The 23480-nt window shown below is 48.3% G+C and overlaps 1 protein-coding gene across 5 annotated transcripts in view; it reads left to right on the forward strand.

The window, feature by feature from the left end:
* The window catches only part of ebf1a (EBF transcription factor 1a), a 489857-nt gene that overhangs the window by 319132 nt on the left and 147245 nt on the right, over positions 1 to 23480 (forward strand). For all 5 annotated transcript variants that reach the window (XM_038795284.1, XM_038795286.1, XM_038795285.1 and 2 more), the window contains exon 10: positions 8397 to 8523. In XM_038795284.1, coding sequence (XP_038651212.1) covers positions 8397 to 8523 — 127 coding nt within the window. The remainder of the gene's footprint in view (positions 1 to 8396; positions 8524 to 23480) is intronic.

The following is a 23480-nucleotide window of genomic DNA, read 5'->3' on the forward strand; positions in this document are numbered from 1 at the left end:
GCAACCACACTACTGTGGGTCTGGAGTCACATGTAGGCCAGACAGGGTAAGGACAGACAGATTTCTTTCCACAAAGGGCATTCGTAAGCTAGATGGGTTTTTACCACAATCGATGATAGTTTTGTGGTTGCCATTACTGAAACTAGTTTCATTTTTAAATTCCACCAGCAGCTATGGTGGGATTTGAACCCACGTCCCCAGAACATTAGCCCGGGTCTCTGGATTACCAGTCAGATGACAATACCAGTGTCTCAACGCCTCCATGGAGTAATGTAGTAAAATGTCCCAAGGCACTTCATATTAGACAAAATCTAACACTGAGTCAAGGAAGGAGATGTGAGGAATTCTTGGACAGAGGTAAGATTTAAGGAGCATTTGAAAGGAGGACATGAAAGATGGAGAGGATTAGGTGGGGAATTCCAGAGTTGGGCAGCAGATGGCACAAGTGCCAATGGTTAGCCTTTTGGAGGAATGCAGCGTTCTCAGAAGGTTGAGGGGCTGAGGAGGTTACAGATGGCGTTATGTGTGTTAGGAATATGAGGATTAGTATTTTATCATCATGGAGTTAGTGTACCTGGAGCCAATGAATGTCGGTGAGCACTGGGATGATGGGTGAATGGGATTTGGTGCCAGTTAAAATAGAGTTTTGGATGGGCTCAAGTTTTTGTAAAATGGAAACTGAGAAGCCGGACTGGAGAACAATGGAAATTGTGAGTCTGGAAGTAATAAAGCCAGGAATAAGTGTTGTATGATATAATAATCTTTATTGTCACAAGTAGGCTTACATTAATACAGCAATGAAGTTACTGTGAAAAACCCCTAGCCGCCACATTCCAGTGCCTGCTCGGGTACACGGAGGGAGAATTTAGAATGTCCAATTCACCTAACAAGCACGTCTTTCGGGACTTGTGAGAGGACACCGGAGCACCCGGAGGAAACCCACACAGACACAGGGAAAAAGTGCAGACTCTGCACAGACAGTTACCCAAGCCGGGAATCAAATCTGGAACTCTGGATCTGTGAAGCAACAGTGCTAACTACTGTGCTACCATGCCGCCATAGTAGCTAATGGGCTAAAGCAGGGGCTGAGATGAGTGATGTTATGGAGGTGGAAGTGAGTGAGGGTTGGTTCAATCCTCCTTGGTTACTGTTTCATGATTTAGTCTTGGCAATTCTGGCTATCGTAGATGATCTCAGAAACAGATAAGGGAAAGATAATTTACACTTTCACTCTATTATCCAGCAACCTCTGTAGTATCCAAGCTTGTATACTTACTATATATAGCTCATTACCTTGGCACCCAGTAAAATGATGGACAACTGAGTGAGGAGGCAAAGGAGAAACCCAGTGACTGTTGGTGCCTTATGCATGAAGTGCAATTCTGTGTATTGCTTGAAAAAAAGACATGCTATTGAAGCTTTTTATTTTGCACTCATCATGACAGATGTAAGGATGCCAAATTTCAAAGGGAACAACAATTTATAGTGCAAGAGAAAATCAGTGTTGATTGGCACAGGCATGTCCCAGGCATTGCGCTTTTCTGAATTAGGCAGAAGCCTGGGGTCAGTAGTTCCCTGATGCATTATCCATGGCAATGCTTCGACCAATCAGAGTCACCTGACCAACCAATCAGCATCCTTTCTCATAAATAATTACTCCTATTTAACATTTACATAATGTGGAGATGCCGGCGTTGGACTGGGGTGAGCACAGTATGAAGTCTTACAACACCAGGTTAAAGTCCAACAGGTTTGTTTCAACCACTAGCTTTCGGAGCATTGCATTCACCTGAGGAAGGAGCTGCGCTCCGAAAGCTAGTGTTTGAAACAAACATGTTGGACTTTAACCTGGTGTTGTAAGACTTCTTACTGTGAACATTTACATAAGAACATAAAAAGCTGGAGCAGGAGACAGCAATTCAGTCACTCGAACCCGCAGTTAAATACAATCATGGCTGATTTCATCTTGCTCTCCATTACCCTTCATCCCGCTACTAATTCGAAACCTACCTATCTCCTCCTTCAATTTGTTTAGTCTTCTGGCATCCACTGCACTTTGGGTGGACAATTCCACAGATTCACGATCCTTTGAGTAAAGCTATTCCTCCTCATTTCTGTTTTAAATCTGCCACTCCTTAGTCTAAATCTATGGACTCTTGTTCTAGAATGTCCAACAAGGGGAAACATCCACTCCATATCTACCCAGTCAATCCCCTTTAGCATTGTATATATCTCAATTAGATCCCCTCCCATTCTTCTAAACTGCTCAATCTCTCTTCATAGGACAAATACATTTGTTATTCTTGTGTCTATCCTGATGAATGCAAGATGAAATGCTTTGACAACATGTCTCTTTTTACAGCAATACTCATGTTCTGTATTACTGTGGGCAGCACGGTGGCGCAGTGGTTAGCACTGCTGCCTCACGGCATTGATGTCCCAGGTTCGATCCTGGCTCTGGGTCACTGTCCATGTGGAGTTTATACATTCTCCCCGTGTTTGCGTGGGTTTCGCCCCCACAACCCAAAGATGTGCAGGCTAGGTGGATTGGCCACGCTAAATTGCCCTGTAATTGGAAAAAATTAATTGGGTACTCTAAATTTTTTTAAATGTTCTGTATTACTAAGTGATGATAATTCTATACATTTACAACAATTGGTGAATGTTTCCTAAATTAGAAAAGAGTGAAAGAAACATGCGATCTATTGTTAGATTTTCACATACTTATAAAGAGCAAACAAATACTTAACTGTAAAATATGTTTGCATATAATGCCCTACTCTGCTAGGTTTAACTAAGAGTTTAACTCGTATACATGTGAAATTTGGAGGAAAGGTGCTTTAAGTACATACCTTTTGCTGCCTGCATATATCTCCTTCTATCTCCGTGCCCTATTGTACTGGTCTCGGTAATTGGAATATCTACAATTCCAGCTATCCACGAAAGCCAAGTGATAATTACAGACTGCCTGGTCCCTTTCAAAACTCAACTGATGCTTTTAAAAGACAAAATTAGGATGAGGATCAGCTTAGTGTGCTTTGGGAAGCTTTCGAGCATGTTATTTTAACGCCTTCTAAAGTTTCTACAGTCGTGTAATCATTGCAGTTGTAGGATATGCCTTCAGCTTATAGTTAGCACTTTGTGTAAAGATATCTCGCCCAAGCCAATGCCGTTTACCATCAACGTCCAATTGATACATTTTGCATGAGATTTTTCTGTGTATTCTCAGCTTTAAGGTAAGAATTAAATACGAAAAGGAATATAAAAGAATAAAGAATAAAAAGAAGCAGAAGAATAAAAGAATATATTTATAACATAAAGGCTACTCATTGACATGTTTCATGGAATAAAGGACAGATACTTTAGCATTCAATCCCCAAAGCACCGGTAAAAATGAAGATCAGCATTTAATATAGATGAAATTTCTAAATCTGTGGACCTGCTGTTATCTCCCGCTGGGTATTCACAACATTACTGTTAGAAAGCAGCAAATCTCTGATTCAAAATGAACAATATCATAGGAGACCCACAGCACGTTGGTACATATTAAACCAGGAATATTATTAGTCCTAATTATTTTATTAAAATTAGCCCAGTATGGCCAGAGAACATAAATTTAAATTTGTGAAAAGTAAATATAGAACTAATAATTAGGATAAATGATTTCACTCAGTGTTTTGCCCCGATATTAACCTAACCCTCTCCCAACACAAGTGGAAATCATTTGGGTCGTGAGCTTACACGCCACTGATTTCAACAAGCAGGGTGTGAATCAGGTGTGTGTCCCTCCCACACCTTTTGTTTTATAAATATTTTTATTCTCCATTTTCACATTTTCTTCAGAATTTACACCCCACCAATAAACAGTAAACGGTAACGAATACAATGTCAATCCCCTTAACAACAACGATCCCATCCTCCCACCATCCCCCAAACAACGGCCCGCATGACAATATAAGCATCAAATAAAACAAAACCTCCCAAGGAGAAAAAAAGAAAAGGGAATCAGGAATCGCTTATGGTCACCATTGACATATACAGTCCACCCCCCAATCTCCCCCTCCTAATATTATAAGACCATAAGACATAGGAGTGGAAGTAAGGCCATTCGGCCCATCGAGTCCACTCCGCCATTCAATCATGGCTGATGGGCATTTCAACTCCACCTACCAGCATTCTCCCCGTAGCCCTTAATTCCTCGCGACATCAAGAATTTATCTATCTCTGCCTTGAAGCCATTTAGCGTCCCGGCCTCCACTGCACTCCGCGGCAATGAATTCCACAGGCCCACCACTCTCTGGCTGAAGAAATGTCTCCGCATTTCTGTTCTGAATTTACCCCCTCTAATTCTAAGGCTGTGCCCACGGGTCCTCGTCTCCTCGCCTAACGGAAACAGTTTCTTTGCGTCCACCCTTTCTAAGCCATGTATTATCTTTCAATGCCATCCAATCCCCGAAAGAGTACCGTGAATGACACCCATGAATTGTACACACCCCCCACACCCCCTCTCAGACTCCTCCCTTCCAAGTCCTCTTGTAAACTCCTCCCCCCAACCTCGGTTCCTTCCCCCAACTTTTCACCCTGGTTAGACTCACCGAAACCTGTTCTACCAGGCTCCAATGGCCGCAGCCCCTCCCCCCACTCACTCCCGTTCATTAGCTGGCTTAAACCGGCCAGCGTGGAGACCCCCGCCTGGGTCTCCTTCCCCCTTGCCCGGTCCTAGGAAAACCAAAAAATCCCCTTTAGCACATAACCCCGCATTCACACCCAAGCCCCAAAGAACCATCATTGCAAATGAAAGTCCCATCTCTTCCCTTGTCCAAATATTTAAAAAAAAAAAAATTTAGAGTACCCAATTCATTTTTCCAATTAAGGGGCAATTTAGCATGGCCAATCCACCTACACTGCACATCTTTGGGTTGTGGGGGCGAAACCCACGCAAACACGGGGAGAATGTATAAACTCCACACGGACAGTGACCCAGAGCCGGGATCGAACCTGGGACCTCGGCGCCGTGAGACTGCAGTGCTACCACTGCGCCAACGTGCTGCCTCCCTTGTCCAAATATATACAGCGTCGACTCATTTAGCACAGACACCAACACGTAGTGAAAAAAATAAAATTACATGAGGCTACATCGGTACACGACCATTTCACATTCAGCCACAGTCCTTCTGCCTTCGCAAACTCCCCCGTTGCTTCCGCCGTCCCAAAATAAAAGTCCTTGGATTTGTAGGTCATCTTCAACTTAGCTGCATATACTATGCCGTACTGCACCTTACTGATGTACAGTGCCTTCTTCACCTGGCTGAAGGCTGCCCACCTCCTCGTCAGCTCCACCGTAAAGTCCTGATATATGCGTATACCAGCTCCAGCCCACTGCACCACCCGTTTCTGCTTTGCCCAGCACAAGACTTTCTCCTTCACGCTATACCTACGGAAACACAGAGTTACTACACTTGGCGGCTCACTCGCCTTTGGTATAGGCCTCCATGATCGATGAGCCCGATCCAGTTCATATTGGGAAGGATTGTCCCCCTCCCCCAATAGCTTCGCCAACATCGTGGCAAAATACTCCGTCTGCCTCGGGCCTTCCACCCCTTCGGGCAGACCCACAATCCTCAGATTCTGTCACCTGGATCTGTTTTCCAGGTCTTCCATTTTGGCTCACAGACCCTTGTTGGTCTCCATCACCCTCCGCAACTCCTTCCTCATCGAGGTAAGTCGATCGCTGTGCTGCGATAATGCCTCTTCCACTTCCTTCAGCACCTCACCTTGCTCCCATACCTCCGCTACTGCGCTCAATACCACCGACCTCACCGGGGCAATTGCCTCCTCCACCAGCACTTTCAATACCACCCCATCTCCTTCTTCATCGCTTCCATGTGTTTTGTGAACTGTTTTTTCAAGTTCCACCTCCATCACCTGGGTCATTTCTTCTGCTGTGAGCGATGCGGCGTCCCCTGGTGCTCCAGCCTCTGCTTTCCTGCGCTGACTTTTTCACTCCACGGCGGACTTCCGTTAACCCCCTTTTTCATGGCCGTTTTTCTCCCAAACCTGGACATTTCTCCTCCTGTGCCTTCTTACAGCCTTTTCAGCCTCTGTTGCCCCCTGGACCGGCCGTTAAAACTCTGAAATTCCTATTCCTGAGCGGGAGCCCTCGAATGTGCGGCTGCCTCCTGCCCGCCGTCACCGGAAGTCCTTTCGTGTCCTTCCTACGTCAGTCCAACTGGATGGGTTATGTTAAAATCGGGGCTAGATATTTGGAATAATCTGCCAGAATGATTAATTGAGTCAAGGAGCATTCAAAATGCAGCTAGTTGTTAGGCTAAGTTAGTTAGGATACTTCAGGAGTAAACTTTACTGATTCTTGAATGTTTTCATATTAATTTTTAATTTTGTGTTCTTATCCAATATTTTAAAAATCTCCCCAATCTCTAGCTAGACGGGTAAGCGTGTGCATCTGTCACCCAGCCAGGTAACGGAGTCCCTATTATTCAAAGGTTATTAGGTCTCCTCACTGTCAAATTCTTCCAATTTAAACAGCAAACCAGAATCAGAGTAGACGTTAATAACTGGGCATGTGCAAGGCTTGCTGAAGCACAATTGTTCAGAGGTTTGTGATCTTGATTAACTGGTGGTCCTAAAGGTCCTGGAAGGCAGCAAGTAAAGGATATACAGGCAGGCCAAATCCTCTCGCGGTAGGGTTGTTAACCTTCCATGAATAGCCGGGAATATCCTGGAATCGGTATTAATTTTCCATTGGCCAAAGAAAACCTTCCAGGAGATTTTTAAACCACATCAGTGGCAAAGGGAGAAGGCACTGTCAAGGTTGAGTTTTCTTCTCTCGTCTGTGTTTGTTTGATCTGGGCCACCTTTAACGTCGGTGTGCCTTTTTGGTGTTGTTGACTGCATCGTCAGTGCTTGCTGGACATTTAGACATACAAGCATATGAAATAGGAGCAGAAGTAGGCCATTCGGCCCCTCGAACCTGCCCCACCATTTGGTAAGATCATGGCTGCTCTGACTGTGTTTCGCATTCCACATTCGCGTACACCCCTGATAAACTTTGGTTCCCTTGCCTAACAGGAAACTATCCACTTTCGCCTTAAAAATATTCAGTGACAGGGCAGCACGGTGGCGCAGTGGTTAGCACTGCTGCCTCAAGGCGCCGAGGTCCCAGGTTCGAATCCCGACTCTGGGTCACCGTCCGTGTGGAGTTTGCACATTCTCCCTGTGTCTGCGTGGGTTTCGCCCCCACAACCCAAAGATGTGCGGGGTAGGTGGATTGGCCATGCTTCTTATTTTGAAAAAAATGAATTGGGTACTCTAAATTTATTAAAAAGAAATATTCAGTGGCACCACTTCCAAGACCTTCTGAGGCAGAGTTCCAAAGTCCCATAACCCTCTGAGAAAAATATTTCTCTTCAATTCTGTCCTATAAGGGCGACCCCTAATTTTAAAAGCATGCCCAATCCAGCTGCCTGCTGATTAGACGCAGCCGCTTCGCTGGAAAGTGCAACTTTGTCCTACTGCGGCTCTGATTGGTTACAACAGCTCTGACCTGAACCTTTAAATGATCCAGGGGTCGTCAGAGCTGGAGCTGGGAATTTAAGAATTCTTCTTAAGCCCTCCTTTAGGGTGGGAGCCAATTGCCAGAATATCGTGCACGTCTCATCTTACCTTCTTTAGGCAGGGAGATGCTTCAGACAGAGATGATCCGTTGGCAATCAGTTGATGTTTTCAAACGCTCCCAGACCTGCTCTCGCTACACTGCTGGCTTTCTGTGACATAACGTCCGCTGAGGTTTCCTGGAATATGTCCAGCCAGAGTTGGTCACCCTATCACGAGGCCCAGGGTCCAGGCCCATGCAGGACCAAGTAATCATACCTGGCCCAACTGTCACTAGCACCTGAGGTTTATTGGCACTGATCCAAGAGCATCTAATGCCCACGCAGAGCTAATACTTGCTGTCAGAGACAAATGTGTGAAATGAGGGAGATACCTGTTAATTTACAGAAAGGAAATATCTCCAGATCGCCCTCATCATCTCCTCCCGCTTATTCTCTAAAGAATGTATTCAAAAATAAAGTAACCTGTTTCGATAAAACACTTTTATGAATCTACGTCTATTGCACATTGTGTTCAGGGCAGGAAGTCAGCCAAGCCACATCAGACCAGGAGAATACAGAGTTAATTGCTTTACAACTGCATTGTAAAACACTTTTAATACTCTTGTCAGTACATTTTAATGTGCATTCTATCAACAGAGTATTAGGGCAGTGACACGTTTATTGCGAGTTTGAGAAAGCCCTGTTTACTGAAAGTTGGCAATGAAGTGCTGCTGAAGAATATCACCTGATAGCTGATGGCATTTTTACTGTGCTTTATTGCAGCTAATCACCCCACATGCAATTAGGGTGCAGACCCCTCCCCGGCACATTCCTGGCGTGGTGGAAGTCACACTGTCCTACAAGTCGAAACAGTTTTGTAAAGGGACTCCCGGTCGATTCATCTACACAGGTAAGCCAGCCCATAACCATGGGGTTTTGTTTTTTGGGAGTTTATTGGTGGTGTGGAGTGGCTGGTGGTCCTTTACTCTTTGCTCCTTTGTAGTATTTGTAACCACTGTTGCTTGGTTGGTTCTTCCCAATGCACCTGCTCAGAGTTCGCTGTCACATTGAACGTTCCATTTGATTGTTCTGCCAGTGGCTCTGTTGGTAAATGCACTGGCTGCTGTGGAACGGAGGGTTGCGGAGCTCTCGGGGGTCCTTGGTTTAATCCCCAATTGATCTGCACTCTATGTCAGTCCGAGTCACAGATGTGTTTCCTTCCTGTGACGTCTTGCATTCTGCACCTCTGTCCTTCCCCCTCTCATCCTGGATCACTACTGCAGGAATACATGTACGTGTGTGTCGAAAATAGACAGAGATGGAATTAGGCTTGATTGCATTGATGCCCCCATGATCAAAAATAGCCTGCCAAGACTCATTATCTGGGATCATGTCTGCTTGTGGAGAGGTGCTGGGAATACAGGAGTGAAGGAGAAGGAAGTACTTAGAGTTAGCCGTGCGTTAGCAGAGTTAGGAGGTTGTGGGGACCAGCTGAAAATAAAGGGAAGTTGCAGCATTGACACAGTGTGGGTTGGTTTCTCCGTGGTGTGCAGGCTTGCCCATTTCAACAATACAATGACTTGTGTGAACTATGCCAGTGTCTGGATGCAGCCGTGCAGACATTTGCCCACATCTTCACTCCAAACTCCACATGGAAATAATTATGTTCCTGGGATCCTGCAGAATTCTTTGTGCGTATATTCAAGAGACCACCCCTAGTCCTCAGAAGCATACGATTGAATGTAACTCTCTGAAGGTCATTGAGGACATTAAGCCTCCTAAAAACCTAGCTGAATTGTTACTGGGCAGCCCATAGGTTCCCCCCATTGACTCCGTGGGTCAGACTGCCATGTCATGTGAATCCGAACCATGCCGATTAGGTTGGTACTCAGCTAGACTCCCAGTATGCCCTTTGTATGCTGTTGGCAGTGAAGGTACCACAGTTGCCCTGGGTGCACCTGGGTTAGGGATGAGCAGCAATTCCTTACCATCATGGCTCCCATTGGGAATCACAGGTATAAACAGGAGATCAGTAGCTGCCTCAACTAAGAAAACGTCCTGAACCAGACCTGGGAGGCACGATTCTCTGATTGCGGGACGGAGTGTCCGCGCCATCGTGAACGCTGTCAAATTTCACGACGGCGCAAAACTGGCGTGGGCACTAGCGATTCTGTCTCCCACAGGGGGCCAGCACGGCGCTGGAGCGGTTCATGCCGCTCCAGCCTCACTTCCTGCCGCGCACTGGGGGCGGCGCCAACCTGCGCATGTGCAGTGGCGATGCGCCAACCCGCGCATGCGCGGTGGCATTACGGAACGCGCCGGCCCCGACACACCATGGCGCATGGATTCTGGGGCCGGACGCGCAACAAAGGGGGGGAGAGGCCGGCCCGCCGATTGGAGGGCCCCGATCGCAGGCCAGACCCCATTGGAAGCCCCCCCCCCGGGGACAGAGCCCACCCCCCGGGGACGGAGCTCCCCTACCCCCAGACAGGTCACCCCCCCACCTTCGTGCTGAATTCCCGCCGGCGGCGACCAGGTGTGGACGGCGCCGGCGGGACTCTGCTTTTTCTGCGTGGCCGCTCAGCCCATCTGGGCCGGAGAACCGGCAGCCCGGCCTTGTACAGCGGTCCGCGACTCACGCTGCGCCAAACGCGCCGACGGAAATGGCGCCGAATCTCCGCACCTCGGAGAATCGCGCGCTGGCGGCGTGGCACGGTTGCGCCGCTTCTCCGGCCCGGCGCAGGGCTGTGAGATTCGCGCCCGGGAGTTCAGACTCAATCAGTTATTTACTTGTGAAGAGACATCATTGTCAAGGTTATCCTGGCCTCAACAAGCAGGGGCTGTGGCTAGTGATCGGGATTGGTAAATCAGGGCTGCAAGGTGGCACAGTGGTTAGCACAGCTGCCTACGGCGCTGAAGACCTGGGTTCGAATCCCAGCCCTAGGTCATTGTCCGTGTGGAGTTTGCACATTCTCACCGTGTTTGCGTGGGTTTCGCCCCCACAACCCAAAAAAGATGTGCTTGTTAGGTGGATTGGTCACGCTAAATTGCCCCTTAATTGGAAAAAAATAATTGGGTACTCTAAATTTAGATTTTAAAAAGGGATTGCTAAACCTCCCTCATGCAAGAGACACTGGCATGTTTACTGCCATGGGCACCTCTCCAGCTGAGATCAGCTAACTTAACAGACAGGTTAACAGTTCCCTTCATCAGTAGCCTGGGCTGGATTAGATCTGGTGACGATTACTTTATAACCTGACTCTCTTCCCCCTTCAAGGTGTTTTTACCAGCATCGTGGTACCAAGTCGCACCAAAGTAAATAGCTCTTCCAAAGAGCTGGCACAGATGTGGTGGGCCGAATTGTCTTTATCTGTGCTGTAAGATTCTATGATTCAAACACTAACTCCTGTTTTATGAGTTTGGCACTTGTAGTCAATGCCAGGGCCAAATATATGCTCACTGCTTTTTGGCAGTGAAGACCCACTTTTGGCTGTTACATCAACCCATCAACCCTGTCCCCCCAATGGCCTTCTAAGCACACAGCCTGTTGGGTACTTGAGTATGCTTCTGCCAAGACCTTAGTTGAACAACAGTACAAGTACATAGAAGATTTAATGATACAAATACATACATTCGGAGACTTAAAACACATGGACACACATGCACATGCATCCATACGTATGGTTACACATATATGTGTATACACACAAGAGACACAACAACACACACTGGCATGCGCACATTGCTCTCACATGTGGAAAACATGTACATATGGGCACACATTCTGGATAGGCAAACACATTAGTGTGAATTACAGTTTCATTTTTCCCCAAGGGCCTGAATGAATATTTAAAACTCTGATTCTCATGAGACTGCCCTTGTGGTGATCATATTTGTAAAGACCCCTTGTGATGGATAGAAACAAGCAATTGAAGAGTTAATTCAATGGAACATAAAACCATCACTCTGAATTTTAAGTTTAATAGTGCTAGAATCTCTCATACATGATTACACAAATAAAAAGCCAATTATGGGGATGTAATGAAAGTTTTTGACTAATAGTTCCTTTAATTGTATTGCAGATAGAATTAGGCCTGCCGACAGTACAATTTAAACACTGGCATAAATATAAAACCATTATTTTTATTTACGAGAAACAGAAGCCAGGTTTTGCCATCGCTTTTAAAACAAATAGAGATTACAATTTCCTAATTTGCAAATATCACAACGTCAAACTACATCAGAAGTCATTCAAACAGGCAATGGAGGAGGGAGCACAGTTTGTTCATTGATTGTAGTCTGAGGCAAATGGAGCCATGATGCACATGTTAGAAGACCTGAGTTTTATTGCGAGTAGTACAGGCAGGCACAAAGAAGACCCAGGCCATGACCATGTAGTGAGAGTGGGTGGAAGTGTTCATTCCCTCCCTACTTATTAAGAGCTCCCACCCGAGTGGCTTTTAAAATGTATTTCTACACTGTGATGTTGTACACGTCAAAATGGTGCGCGGGTATTCCTCCAAGGATTGATTCCTCCACTCAGTGTACCAAATGGACATCCCACTCTTGAGTTATACTGCCAGTTGCTCATTGCAATGCCTGCCCAAAGCCATGATGTGGAAGTGTCAGTACAACGGATAGGCTTTTTGGGGGGATTTCTCCCTTTGAGCTATATGCTGTTTTCCTTTTCACTCTCGCTCTCTCTGCATTTCTATGTGAGGCCTGAACCCTTTCCAGTTTGCAAGGAAATGGATTCAATCGGCTGCCACTGTGGTCTGTACTCTTAAAACCTCCACTTGGTGTATCTGGGCAGAGGACCTGGGGGTGGAACATTACTCACGGTCTTCCATTGTGAGGCAAGTAGCTATTGCTGAGTGGACATGTTGAATTGGAGAACTTGCCACATGCAGCTGCATTTTCAAATCCCCAGCATGGCACATCAGAACTTCAGGCAAGTCAGGCTGGCTCTTGAATGGATGTCAGGGTTACAATTCGCACCTCTCTGATATAGTTAATGAGAAACCGAATTCGGTTTCACAGATACACCACCACTTTCCATTCTGGTCTAAAGGACTGTCAACCTGCTCCCCCTAGTGGTGGACCAGGAATTACATTACCTGGCTTGGAACAGAACTATCCAGGTCAGGGAGGCCCCAGTCCCTGTCTATGATGCAATGGTAATGAAAAAAAGGAATTGCATTTATGTAGCACCTTTTGTAATCACAGGAAATCCCAAAATACTTTACAACCAAAGAAGTACTTTGGAAGTGTTGTAATGTAAGAAGCACAGCAACCAATTTGTGCACAGTAAGCTCCCACAACAACAATGTGATAATGAGGGTGGCATGTGGTGCAGTGGATAGCGCTGGGACTGCGGTGCTGAGGACCCGGGTTCGAATCCCAGCCCTGGTCACTGTCCGTGTGGAGTTTGCACATTCTCCCCGTGTCTGCGTGGGTTTCACCCCCACAACCCAAAGATGTGCAGGTTAGGTGGATTGGCCACGTTAAATTGCCCCTTAATTGGAAAACAATAATTGGGTACTCTAAATTTATTAAAAAATGAAAAAACAATGTGATAATGACTGGATAATCTGTTTTTGATCGAGGGATAAACATAGAGGAACAAATAACAGAGAACCCGAGGGTCAGCAACTTTCTGGGAGCAAATTTTTAAATGTTTTTTCTTAAAATTTAGAGTACCCAATTCATTTTTTCTAATTAAGGGGCAATTTAGTGTGGCCAATCCGCCTAGCCTGCACATCTTTGGTTTTGGGGACGAAACCCAAGCAAACAAGGGGGGAATGTGCAAACTCCACATGGACAGTGACCCAGAGCCGGGAACGATTCAGGAAGCAAATTAACGAGTCTGTCTCGGTTCGTAAACGCACTGATACCCCCGAACACAAATCACTTCCAAAGCCGAAGCATGTGGAAAAGAATAGTGGGCGATGCATGCTCAGGCACAAAGACTGGCCAAAGCAGACAGATTCTGGGACAAAACATGTCCTGGGAAGGCATGACCCGCGATAAGAGACAAAGGCCGAATTATGGTACAGTCCTGGATAATCACGGTTCGTCAACCTAGAGAACTCCACCTGAATGAGCAGACAATAACTATAAATCAAAATAATAAAATTTATCAAATGAAGAAATTACCACATCTCATCTGCTGCTTCAGCACAGATCAAGAGATTTGAACTCTTAACCGTCACTGACTCAGAAGTATTAGTGCTACGAACTGAACCACTGGGAGTGGGTGTGAAAGAGCCTCTGACTCAGCATTCTTGAGTTAGGGAGGGGTGGCGAGGAAGGGGTCTAAGTCAAGGTTAAGGATTACTGCTCATGATACAGGCCTCTCTTTGCTAGTTCATCCAGTTGGTTTGGAAATTGGGCGTGGTAAAGACTAGCTGTGATTCCTGCTGTGGTGCGATAGATCACCAAAATGAACTCAGCTGATGCAGAGTGAACCGCCACCTGGCAAAACACTAGAGGCTGCCGGGAAGATAATGCCCCTTTGGAATGGAGGGTCGCAAACTGTGAGTGGAAAAGCTTAAATATAGTAGCCCGGTGGCACTGTGGTTAACACTACTGCCTTGGATGGCAGCACGGTGGCGCAGTGGGTTAGCCCTGATGCCTCACGGCGCCGAGGCCCCAGGTTTGATCCTGGCTCTGTGTCACAGTCTGTGTGGAGTTTGCACATTCTCCCCGTGTCTGTGTGGGTTTCACCCCCACAACCCCAAAAGAAGTGCAGGTTAGGTGGATTGGTCACGCTAAATTGTCCATTAATTGGTTAAAAATAATTGGGTACTCTAAATTTAAAGAAAAACTTTTTAAAAAAACACTACTGCCTTGGGCTACATGGTGGCACAATAATTAGCACCGCTGCCTTGGGCATCACAGTGGCTAGCACTTCTGCCTCACAGCACCAGGGACCCCGGTTCAATTCCAGCCTTGGGTGATTGTCTGTGTGGTGTTGGCATGTTCTCCCCCTGTCTGCATGGGTTTCCTCTGAGTGCTCTGTTGCCTCCCACAGTCTAAAGATGTGTAGGTTAGATGGATTGGCTATGATAAATTGGCCCTTCGTATCCAAAGACACTAAGGTGAGATTATGGGGATAGGACGGGTGTGTGGACCAACGTGGGGTGCTTCTTTGGAGGATCAGTGCAGACACAATGGGCCGAATGGCCTCCTTCTGCACTGCAGGGATTCTATGAACTGAAACAAGCAGTTTAATCTTGACTGGCCAAACGAGGAAACTATGAACTCATCATCCCCCTCAGCAGAATGTCCAAACAATTGAAATTAATGGGAACAATATACCCGGTGGGAACAAGATGCCGTTCTTTTTTCCCCAATTAAGGGGCAATTTAGCGTGGCCAATCCACCTAGCCTGCCCATTGTTGGGTTATGGGGATGAGACCCACACAGACACGAGGAGAATGTGCAAACTCCACACGGACAGTAACCCGGGGCCAGAATCGAACCTGGGTCCTCAGCACCGTGAGGCAGCAGTGCTAACCACTGCGCCACCGTGCCGCCCAAGACTAATCTGCTTGAGTGTGGTTTCATTTCACAATCCTGAAGGAAGACAGTGAGCAAATTGTCAATGTGATTTGCCTTGGTTGATGGTGGTTGCGGGTTATTTTAAGGGTGGGTTTGGGAGAGGAGTGGGTGGGTGGGTTGCACAATGTTATGAAATGGGCATTCCAGTGGGTCATTTTCTCCCTGCTACAACAGGCTGGGTGGATATTGGCAGACTGCCGTGTGTCTACACTGTTGTTGCACCTAATTGAAAACCATAAGCATGACTGTGGAAGAAAAATTTGTTTGTCGTACAATCATTCTAACATCAAATTAAAGAAAATGGTTACAAGCCATTTAGCCAGGGTTTCACACTGAGTTCAAGAAATCCCCAAACAATTTTTGCTCCACTTAATGAAGACAGTCAGCATTTTTGCAAGAAGGAAAATTGAGAAACGCATACTCTGTCTCTGCTCTGCAGGGGAAATAATGCAGTTTAATAGTAAAATCTTTAGCCTCTGAAGGACATGAAGCATAAATCCTGTCGTATTCTCCACCCAGCAGACTGCTGTTTTTTAATTGACTTTATTGGTCCCTTGTAGGTTTTGAATAACAACCCAACTAGCTGTTTAGCAAAGCTATCCAAGGTTTGTGTGTAAGCCATTCATATTTCCCATGTGAACTTGTTTTAACTCCCACATACTTTGTACTGCTTTTTTTTAACAAGCCTCATTATAGTCCTACAGGAAATAGACCAATTGGAAGTTCTGATCCTAACACATTCCATGAAACATTCCAAAAACCTGGAGTTTTTTTTTCTTTGACTCTGCAATGTTCCACAGCGAACATTGTGTTCTGGAACATATTATAAAACCACAGTGGCCATGTGTTTTCTCAGAGGGAATTGACTTCAGTCCTTCAGCTAAAATACTTAAGCATTGCTTGTTCGATTGACCTCATTTGGATGAGGGGGAGAGCAAGCGGAGAAGGGCTGGGTGGGTGGGAAGAATAGGGATGTGGTGTGTGCAGGGGGTTGGGGGGGGGGGGGGGAAACAAGCAAACTGAACTGCAACCTTTTTTATATTGGCTAGAGGGTGGTTCAGTACACAATCAGCCGTGCTTTCCTCTCTTGTACAACCAGTCCTCCGCTCCTCATGGTTGAATGCTTGTGGTTGGGTCTCATTTAGCAGAAATTATATTTAATTGATGAGCCAAAATTTGCCCTGTAACCATCCATCTACCTGTGAGCTGCCACTCAGACTGACCTGAATCACATTCCTCTGAATGTATTTAGTTTTTTAAAATGCACACGTGAAATGCATGAGCTGATCTCAAATAGGGAGCGTGCTGCAGACAAGGTTGCACGCCCTAGCAGTGTCCCTTGGGCAGTTAGAGTTCATAGAATAGAATTCCTACAGGGCAGAAGGAAGCCATTTAGCCCATTGAGTCGGAGCCAAACCTCTGGAAGGGCACCTTACCTCAGCCCACTCCCCCGTTCTATCCCCATAAACCCACCTAACCTACACATTTTTGGACACGAATGGGCAATTTAGTATGGCCAGTCCAACTAACCTGCTCATCTTTGGACTGTGGGAGGAAACCGGAGTGCTCAGAGGAAACCCACGCAGACACAGGGAGAAAGTGCAAAGTGCACATAGTCAGTTGCCTAAAGCCAGAATTGAAACTGGGTCCCTGGTGCTGTGAGGCAGCCGTGCCACCATGCCGCCCCTGTCTGCCATGCCAGCCATAGATAAACATGAGATTGGTAGGAGTATCTCAGTGGATGGCGGGGGTAGTGACCCAGTTGATAGGCCTATTGCAATGCCGTATAGCACGTCAGTGAGGCTGTGGTAGCCAACCCACCCCCTCACCCCACGACCCAACCCCCATTCTGGTACCACCCATTGTCACTGTAGAATTTTACAGGGCATTGATTTTGCTCCATTGACTTGGAACAGAAATGTGTCAATGAGTTGCAGTTGCTCGAAGTAGTGTCACGGAGATTAATTGTTAATTCCTGAAGGCTCCGGGGAGATCCTGGAAGTTTGGCAGCCTGAGCCAGAGGACTAAGGTAGACCTTGAAACCATCTGTCTCCACTGAAATCATCAGATCGGAGCTTTGCCTGATTCTTTGGGATCCACGGGATGTGGGAATCACTGGCAAAACCAACATTTACCGAACAGGGACGGACACAAGGGAGAAGCAGTCCAAAGGTTAGGGAAGAGGGGTCCAGGTGGGTAGAGGTAGTTAGAATGGGAGAAGACCCGTGTGGATTATAAACACATTGTTGGGTGAAATTACCTTTTCTGTGCTATGCATTTTAGTTGTATTTTCCAGCCCTGACAGGATTGTCCAGTTCCACTGAAAGTCAACAGAATTTTGGCTGGGCCATGCCGAATCTCCCATGATAGGTCCCAGAACTATGGGTGGGATTCTCCCATCGGGCGGCGAAGTGCCGGCACCGGCGTAAAATTGGGAGTGTTTTACTCCGGCGTCGGCTCCCGTTCTGGACCCCATTCTGTGGCCCACAGGGGTTAGCACGGCGCTGGAGCGGCCTACGATGCTCTAGCTGCTGATCCCGGTCTGAACCCGGTGGCACGGGGTCCGCGCATGCACAGTTGGGCCAGCGCAGTGGCCTTCTTCCCCGCGCCGGCCCTGACACCAAATGGCGTAGGCTACAGGAGCTGGCGCGGATGAAAGGAGGCTGGGGAACAGAGAGGCTGGCCCGCCGATCGGTGGGCCCCAATCGTGGACCAGGCCACTACGGAGGCCGCTCCCGGACCCTTCAAGGCCGAGGTCCCGCCCCCAACCGGCACCACGCCGACCACGCCAGCACCAGTGGCACCGATTCTCCGCTCTGCAGAGGGGTCGATTCTCTGACCTGGCGGGGGGGGGGGGGGGGGGGTTGAAGAATCCCACCACTGGCAGGGCGGGCCATTCCGGCGCCGAGGACTGGCTTGAACCACTCTGGCGTCGGGCCGCCCCTAAGGTGCGGAATCCTCCACATCTTCAGGGGCTAGATCAGCGCCAGAGTGTTTGGCGCCATGCCAGGCAGCGCAGAAGGACTTGGCGCCATGCCAACCAGTGCCGAAGGGCCATCACTGGCAGGCGCGAGTTGGCACATGCGCGGGAGCGCCAGCGTGTGCTGGCATCATCCCAGCGCATACGCAGGCGGGTTCTTCTCCGCACCGGCCATGGCGGAGGTTGACAGCGGTGGGTGCAGAGGGAATAAGTGCCCCCACAGCACAGGCCCGGACGCGGATCGGTGGGCCCGATCGCGGGCCAGGCCACCGTGGGGACACCCCCCCAGGGCCAGATCCCCCCCGCGCCCACCCGAGGACTCTGCAGGCCGCCCGTGGAGCCAGGTCCTGCCGGTAAGGACCTGTTGTGATTTATACCGGCGGGAATCGCCAGGGGCGGTGCCGCTGCCAGCAGCCGCCGACCGGCGCGCCGCAATTCCTGCCCCCGTCGAAATCCTGGCACCGGAGAATTCGGCAGCCGACAGGGGCGGGATTCACGCTGCCTCCGAGCGATTCTCTGACCCGGCAGGGTGTCGGAGAATCCAGCCTCATGGGCGCAATTCTCTGAGCCCCACTCCGGGCCGGAGAATTGCTGCAACTGTGCCACGACGCCCCGACGCCGGTGCACGATTATCCGAGGTGGCCGCGCAGAAATAACTCTGCGCGAAGGGTCGGAGGGCAGCCTGTGGGACAGGGAAAAGCGCTCTTTCACCGGGAGGGGGGCCTCCGATGGGGTCTGGCCCACAACCGGGGCCTACCGATCGGCGGGCCGGCCTCTCCCTCCCCTACTTTGTTGTGCGGCCGGCCCCTGAACCCCCATGCCATGTTGCGTAGGGGCCTGCGCGCTGAAGAAGTCCCCCGTGCATGCGTGGGTTGGCGCGGCCCAACTGCGCATGCGCGGGTTGGCGAGGCGCCCATTTGGTGCCGGGAAGGGAGGCTGGAGTGGCATGAACCGCTCCAGCACCGTGCTGGCCCCCTGTGGGGGACAGAATCGGTCGTCTCCGAGCCCGTTTTGCACCGGCGCTCACGGCGGCGCGAGCACTTAGTCTCCATTTTGGAGAATCACCCCCTCCCCCCCCCCCCCCCCCCATATCTTTCAATATACTGTGTTCTTTTCCTGTCGGGTATCATGCTCCCTGGGTAGTCACATGATCCCCACATGACCTTGTCCAGGTGTCCATTCATAAATGAGACTGTTCAACAAGACTTCACTGCTGATCCCAATCCACCCCTTGTCTGACATTTTCCAGAAGTGGTAACTGGATAGCGATCAGGATCCCTGTTTGATTTCCAATCCCAAGCCCAATATTCGTCCTTCCCTCTACTGTGTCAGGTTTGTCATGGTAAGTCACTCTTCTGCTCTCGCTGCTTCAGTAGAGGTTAGCTACCTCCACAGAGATCAGGAACAGAAAGCTCAGATTTCACATATAAAGGCAGAATTAATGTATACATATAAAACATTTGGGAGGCGTGTCAATTTTTACTTTGTGCTGTTGCTCTTGAGCCTATGGAAATGTGAGCCAGAATTTTCACATTTGGGAAAATTTTAACTCGGGAATGAATAGGGTCACTGGGACGCAAATCCCAGCAAAAAAAAAGCAGCCATCATATTCGTTGGCCCAGGGTGGTCACAGATTACCAGCAATATCACTTTGCATTGACTAATAGGCCTGAGCACTCCGCATTAATGCATGCATCCCAGTGTACTACAGCCTGTAATGGGTACCTGTGGAGTTTCTCCTGCGGTCCCTCCATTATCTTTGGCCACTCCTGACAATTTCTTGTCAGTACCTTCACTAGCAACTGTAGGGCTCACTCCTCTGCCCTGCCCCTGACTCTCCAAATGCAATTATTTAACTTTCCTATCAATTAAAGCTGCCAAAAGAACAGAGTCATGGAATCGTGTGGCACCGAAGGAGGCCAATTGTCCCATTGCGTCTGTACTGGCTCGTCAAAGGTTTTATCCATTTAACCCACTCGCCTCATAATCCTGGAAATGTTCCCTTGTCATGTGTATGTCCAATCCCCTTTTGAAAGTTACTGTTGAACCTGTCTTTCAAGCATTACACAGAACTCCCCTCATCACTTTGGTTCTTTTCCCAATTACCTTAAATCTGCGTCCTCTGGGGGGGAGCATGGTGGTGTAATAGTTCGCAGTGCTACCTCACGGTGCCGATGTCTCAGGTTTGATCCCGCCTCTGGGTCACTAACCATGTGGAGTTTGCACATTCTCCCCGTGTCTGTGTGGGTTTCGCCCACACAACCCAAAGATGTGCAGAGTAGGTGGACTGGCCATGCTAAATTGCCCCTTAATTGGAAAAATTGAATTGGGTAATCTAAATTAAAAAAACAAATCTGTGTCCTCTGGTTACCGCATCTCCTGCCTGGGGAAACAGTTTCTCCCTATCTACTCGATCAAAACCCCTCAGAATGTTGAATGCTTCCATTAAATTGAATTCATGGGCAGCACGGTAGCACAAGTGGATAGCACTGTGGCTTCACAGCGCCAGAGTCCAAGGTTCAATTTCCTGCTGGGTCACTGTCTGTATGTAGTCTGCACGTTCTCCCGTGTCTGTGTGGGCTTCCTCCGGGTGCTCCGGTTTCCTCCCACAGTCCAAAGACGGGCAGGTTAGGTGAATTGGCCATGATAAATTGCCCTTAGCTACCAAAAAGTTTTGGAGCGGTTATTGGGTTACGAGGATAGGGTGGAAGTGAGGGTTTAAGTGGGTTGGTGCAGACTCGATGGGCCGAATGACCTCTTTCTGCACTGTATGTTCTATGTTCAACCTTCACCCCTCGGATTTCTTCAGCCAGTCAGCACTTTGAGTACCGTCACCTGTGGGGCTATGGACTAAGTGCTGAAAAGTGGGATTCGGCTGGGTGGCTCGTTTTCCGGCCGACGCAGACACGATGGGCCAAGTGGATCTTTCTGTGCCGTAATCTTTCCATGATTCTATGGGTACTTGCATTTAAAGAGCTTAACCCGTAGAAAATGTCAGAGTTTTCAGCAATGGCTGGGGACACTGAACGGGAACCAAGGGACCCGGGAGAAGAGTTGAAAGAAATGAAGCCACAGGTAGTGAAATTACTGGGTAAGAGGTCTTTGATTGTACGAAGGCATTGGGCACACCAAGTCACTTTGGAAGAGGGTTTCAATGAGAAATAATACAATATAACACGAGAGGGCTGTAATATTGGCTTGTGCTGATAGGCAAAAGGGTGGAGTAACGTAAGCTCTCCCAACTGGCTCGGTTCTTGATTATGCTACCCAGTCATAGTGACCAGGAAGATACTTGTTTGACTGATATGTCACATTAGCTGATCTCACCGTGGGTACTGGTAGCAATGTTGTGATGAGCCTTTGAGTTCCCTCTGCATGCAGAGAGAAGAATCTGCTGATCCCACTCCTTATTCCAGCCGCTGACTCCTGCTGGAAGGTGAGGACATAAGATGAGGCCAAGATTTTACAGTGCAGAAGGAGGCCATTTGACCTTTTGAGTCTGCACTGGCCCTTAGGAACGAGCACCCCACTTAAACCCATGCCTCCACCCTGTCCCCATAACCCAGCAACCCCATCAATCCTTTTTGTTTTTGGACACTAAGGGTAATTTATCATGGCCAATCCACCTAACCTGCACATCTTTGGACTGTGGGAGGAAACCGGAGCACCTGGAGGAAACCCATGCACACACGGGGAGAACGTGCCGACTCCGCACAGACAATGACCCAAACCGGGAATTGAACCTGGGACCCTGGAGCTGTGAAGCGATTGTGTTAACACTGTGCTACCGTGCTGCAGTGGCAGAAGAGCCAGGAGAGATGCCGGAGGATTGCTGGCATTCGGATTGCATCCCAGATTGAGTCAAGAACCTTCAGGAGAGTGCAGAGGAGAGGGGAAGTGGAAAGAAAAAAAGCTGAATGCCATTGCAGCCATTTATCATAGACTAGTGAAATGAAGTGAAAGTCGCCACAGTCCCAGAGGACCATAGGTTGCTTTCCCCTTTGAGAGCTGACGAGTGGTGATTTAGCCCGAGGGTCGCCACACCTCAGGCAAGGGGCAAGATTGAGAAGGCAGTGCCTTCATGGATAACCTCAGCCGGGACGGGAATTGAACCCTCACTCTTGCCATGGCTCACATAAAAAAACAGCCGTCCAGCCAACTGAGCTAAACTCTCTCTCTCTCTCCCCCCCCCCCCCCCCCCCCCCCCCCCACCCAACCACCACCACTTTCCCTCCCACGGCATCACTCCCGCACTGCACCTGCCATCCCCTCACTCCCCCCACCACCAACACTCCCTGATCTCCCTCTGCAGGACTGTTAGAGCTCACGATCCATTGAGTACGGGAGGGCAGCATGTTAACGTACTTGTCGTAAAGGCTGTTGCACGTGCCTGGGGGAGGGGGGGCAGCTCACACATGCAGTGGAGAAATGTTTTTGAAAAAGTCCATTACAGATGTCTGTGTGGTTAGCCCCGACGCTCTGTTATCTGTATATGCCCTTGCATCTTCTGCATCATGCAACACCAGGCAGCGTAATGATAGTCTTGTGGCTTCCTATAGTGCAAGTTTCCTTCTGATTGTTGCTACTTTTAGTTAGGTAAGAAGTAATTGTAAAAATAGCTGATCTTGAAAGGCTCTATTCTAGCTGCAACTATTATGCTTTACTCTTTGGTGTTTCCGCTACTGTTGTAGCTCAGCCTCTTCCACTTCATTCTTCATCGGATTGATTTTTTAAAAAATGCAGGGAGCAGAAAATGCTGCCCCTCTGCACATTGCAGATTCATTCTTTCTAACCGACCACAAGGTTGGGAACTGTTTATTTTCAATGGATGATCCTTGGCATCAGGATAAGTTCAGGTGCCCTTCACAGGCAAGAAGAAGGAAGGCAAATGGGTTCAATCGAGAATTACCAGTTAAATTACACCACACTTTAGTTTTCAAAACATTGAAGACTGTAACAAAAATGGGAAAACTGAAGGGGAAAAAGGGGCTTGATTTTGAGCCGCTGCTGGGCACTGGGATCAGAGCTGGTCAGGCCTGAAAAATAGGCCTGCCAGCTGGTTTCCCAGCCTTCCATTTCCATCCCATCCCTCAGACCATTTTCCCGGGAGACAGGATGGCTGGGGGAGGGTGGGCAGGGGAATTGCTTGGAGCAGGAGAGCGACCCATCCCCATATGGAAGGTAGTTGATCCAGCTTGTTTACGGGCCACTGAAAGGTTGACTTTGATCTCCCAGCAGTTGGCAGGTGCTAGTTTAGCTATCTGGAGGTGAGTTCACAATAGCAGGTGCTTGGTAGGGAGTGGGGTGGCGGGAGGCAGCACTCC

The sequence above is a fragment of the Scyliorhinus canicula genome, chromosome 4 (genome assembly GCF_902713615.1).
Source record: "Scyliorhinus canicula chromosome 4, sScyCan1.1, whole genome shotgun sequence".
Lineage (NCBI taxonomy): Eukaryota > Metazoa > Chordata > Chondrichthyes > Carcharhiniformes > Scyliorhinidae > Scyliorhinus > Scyliorhinus canicula.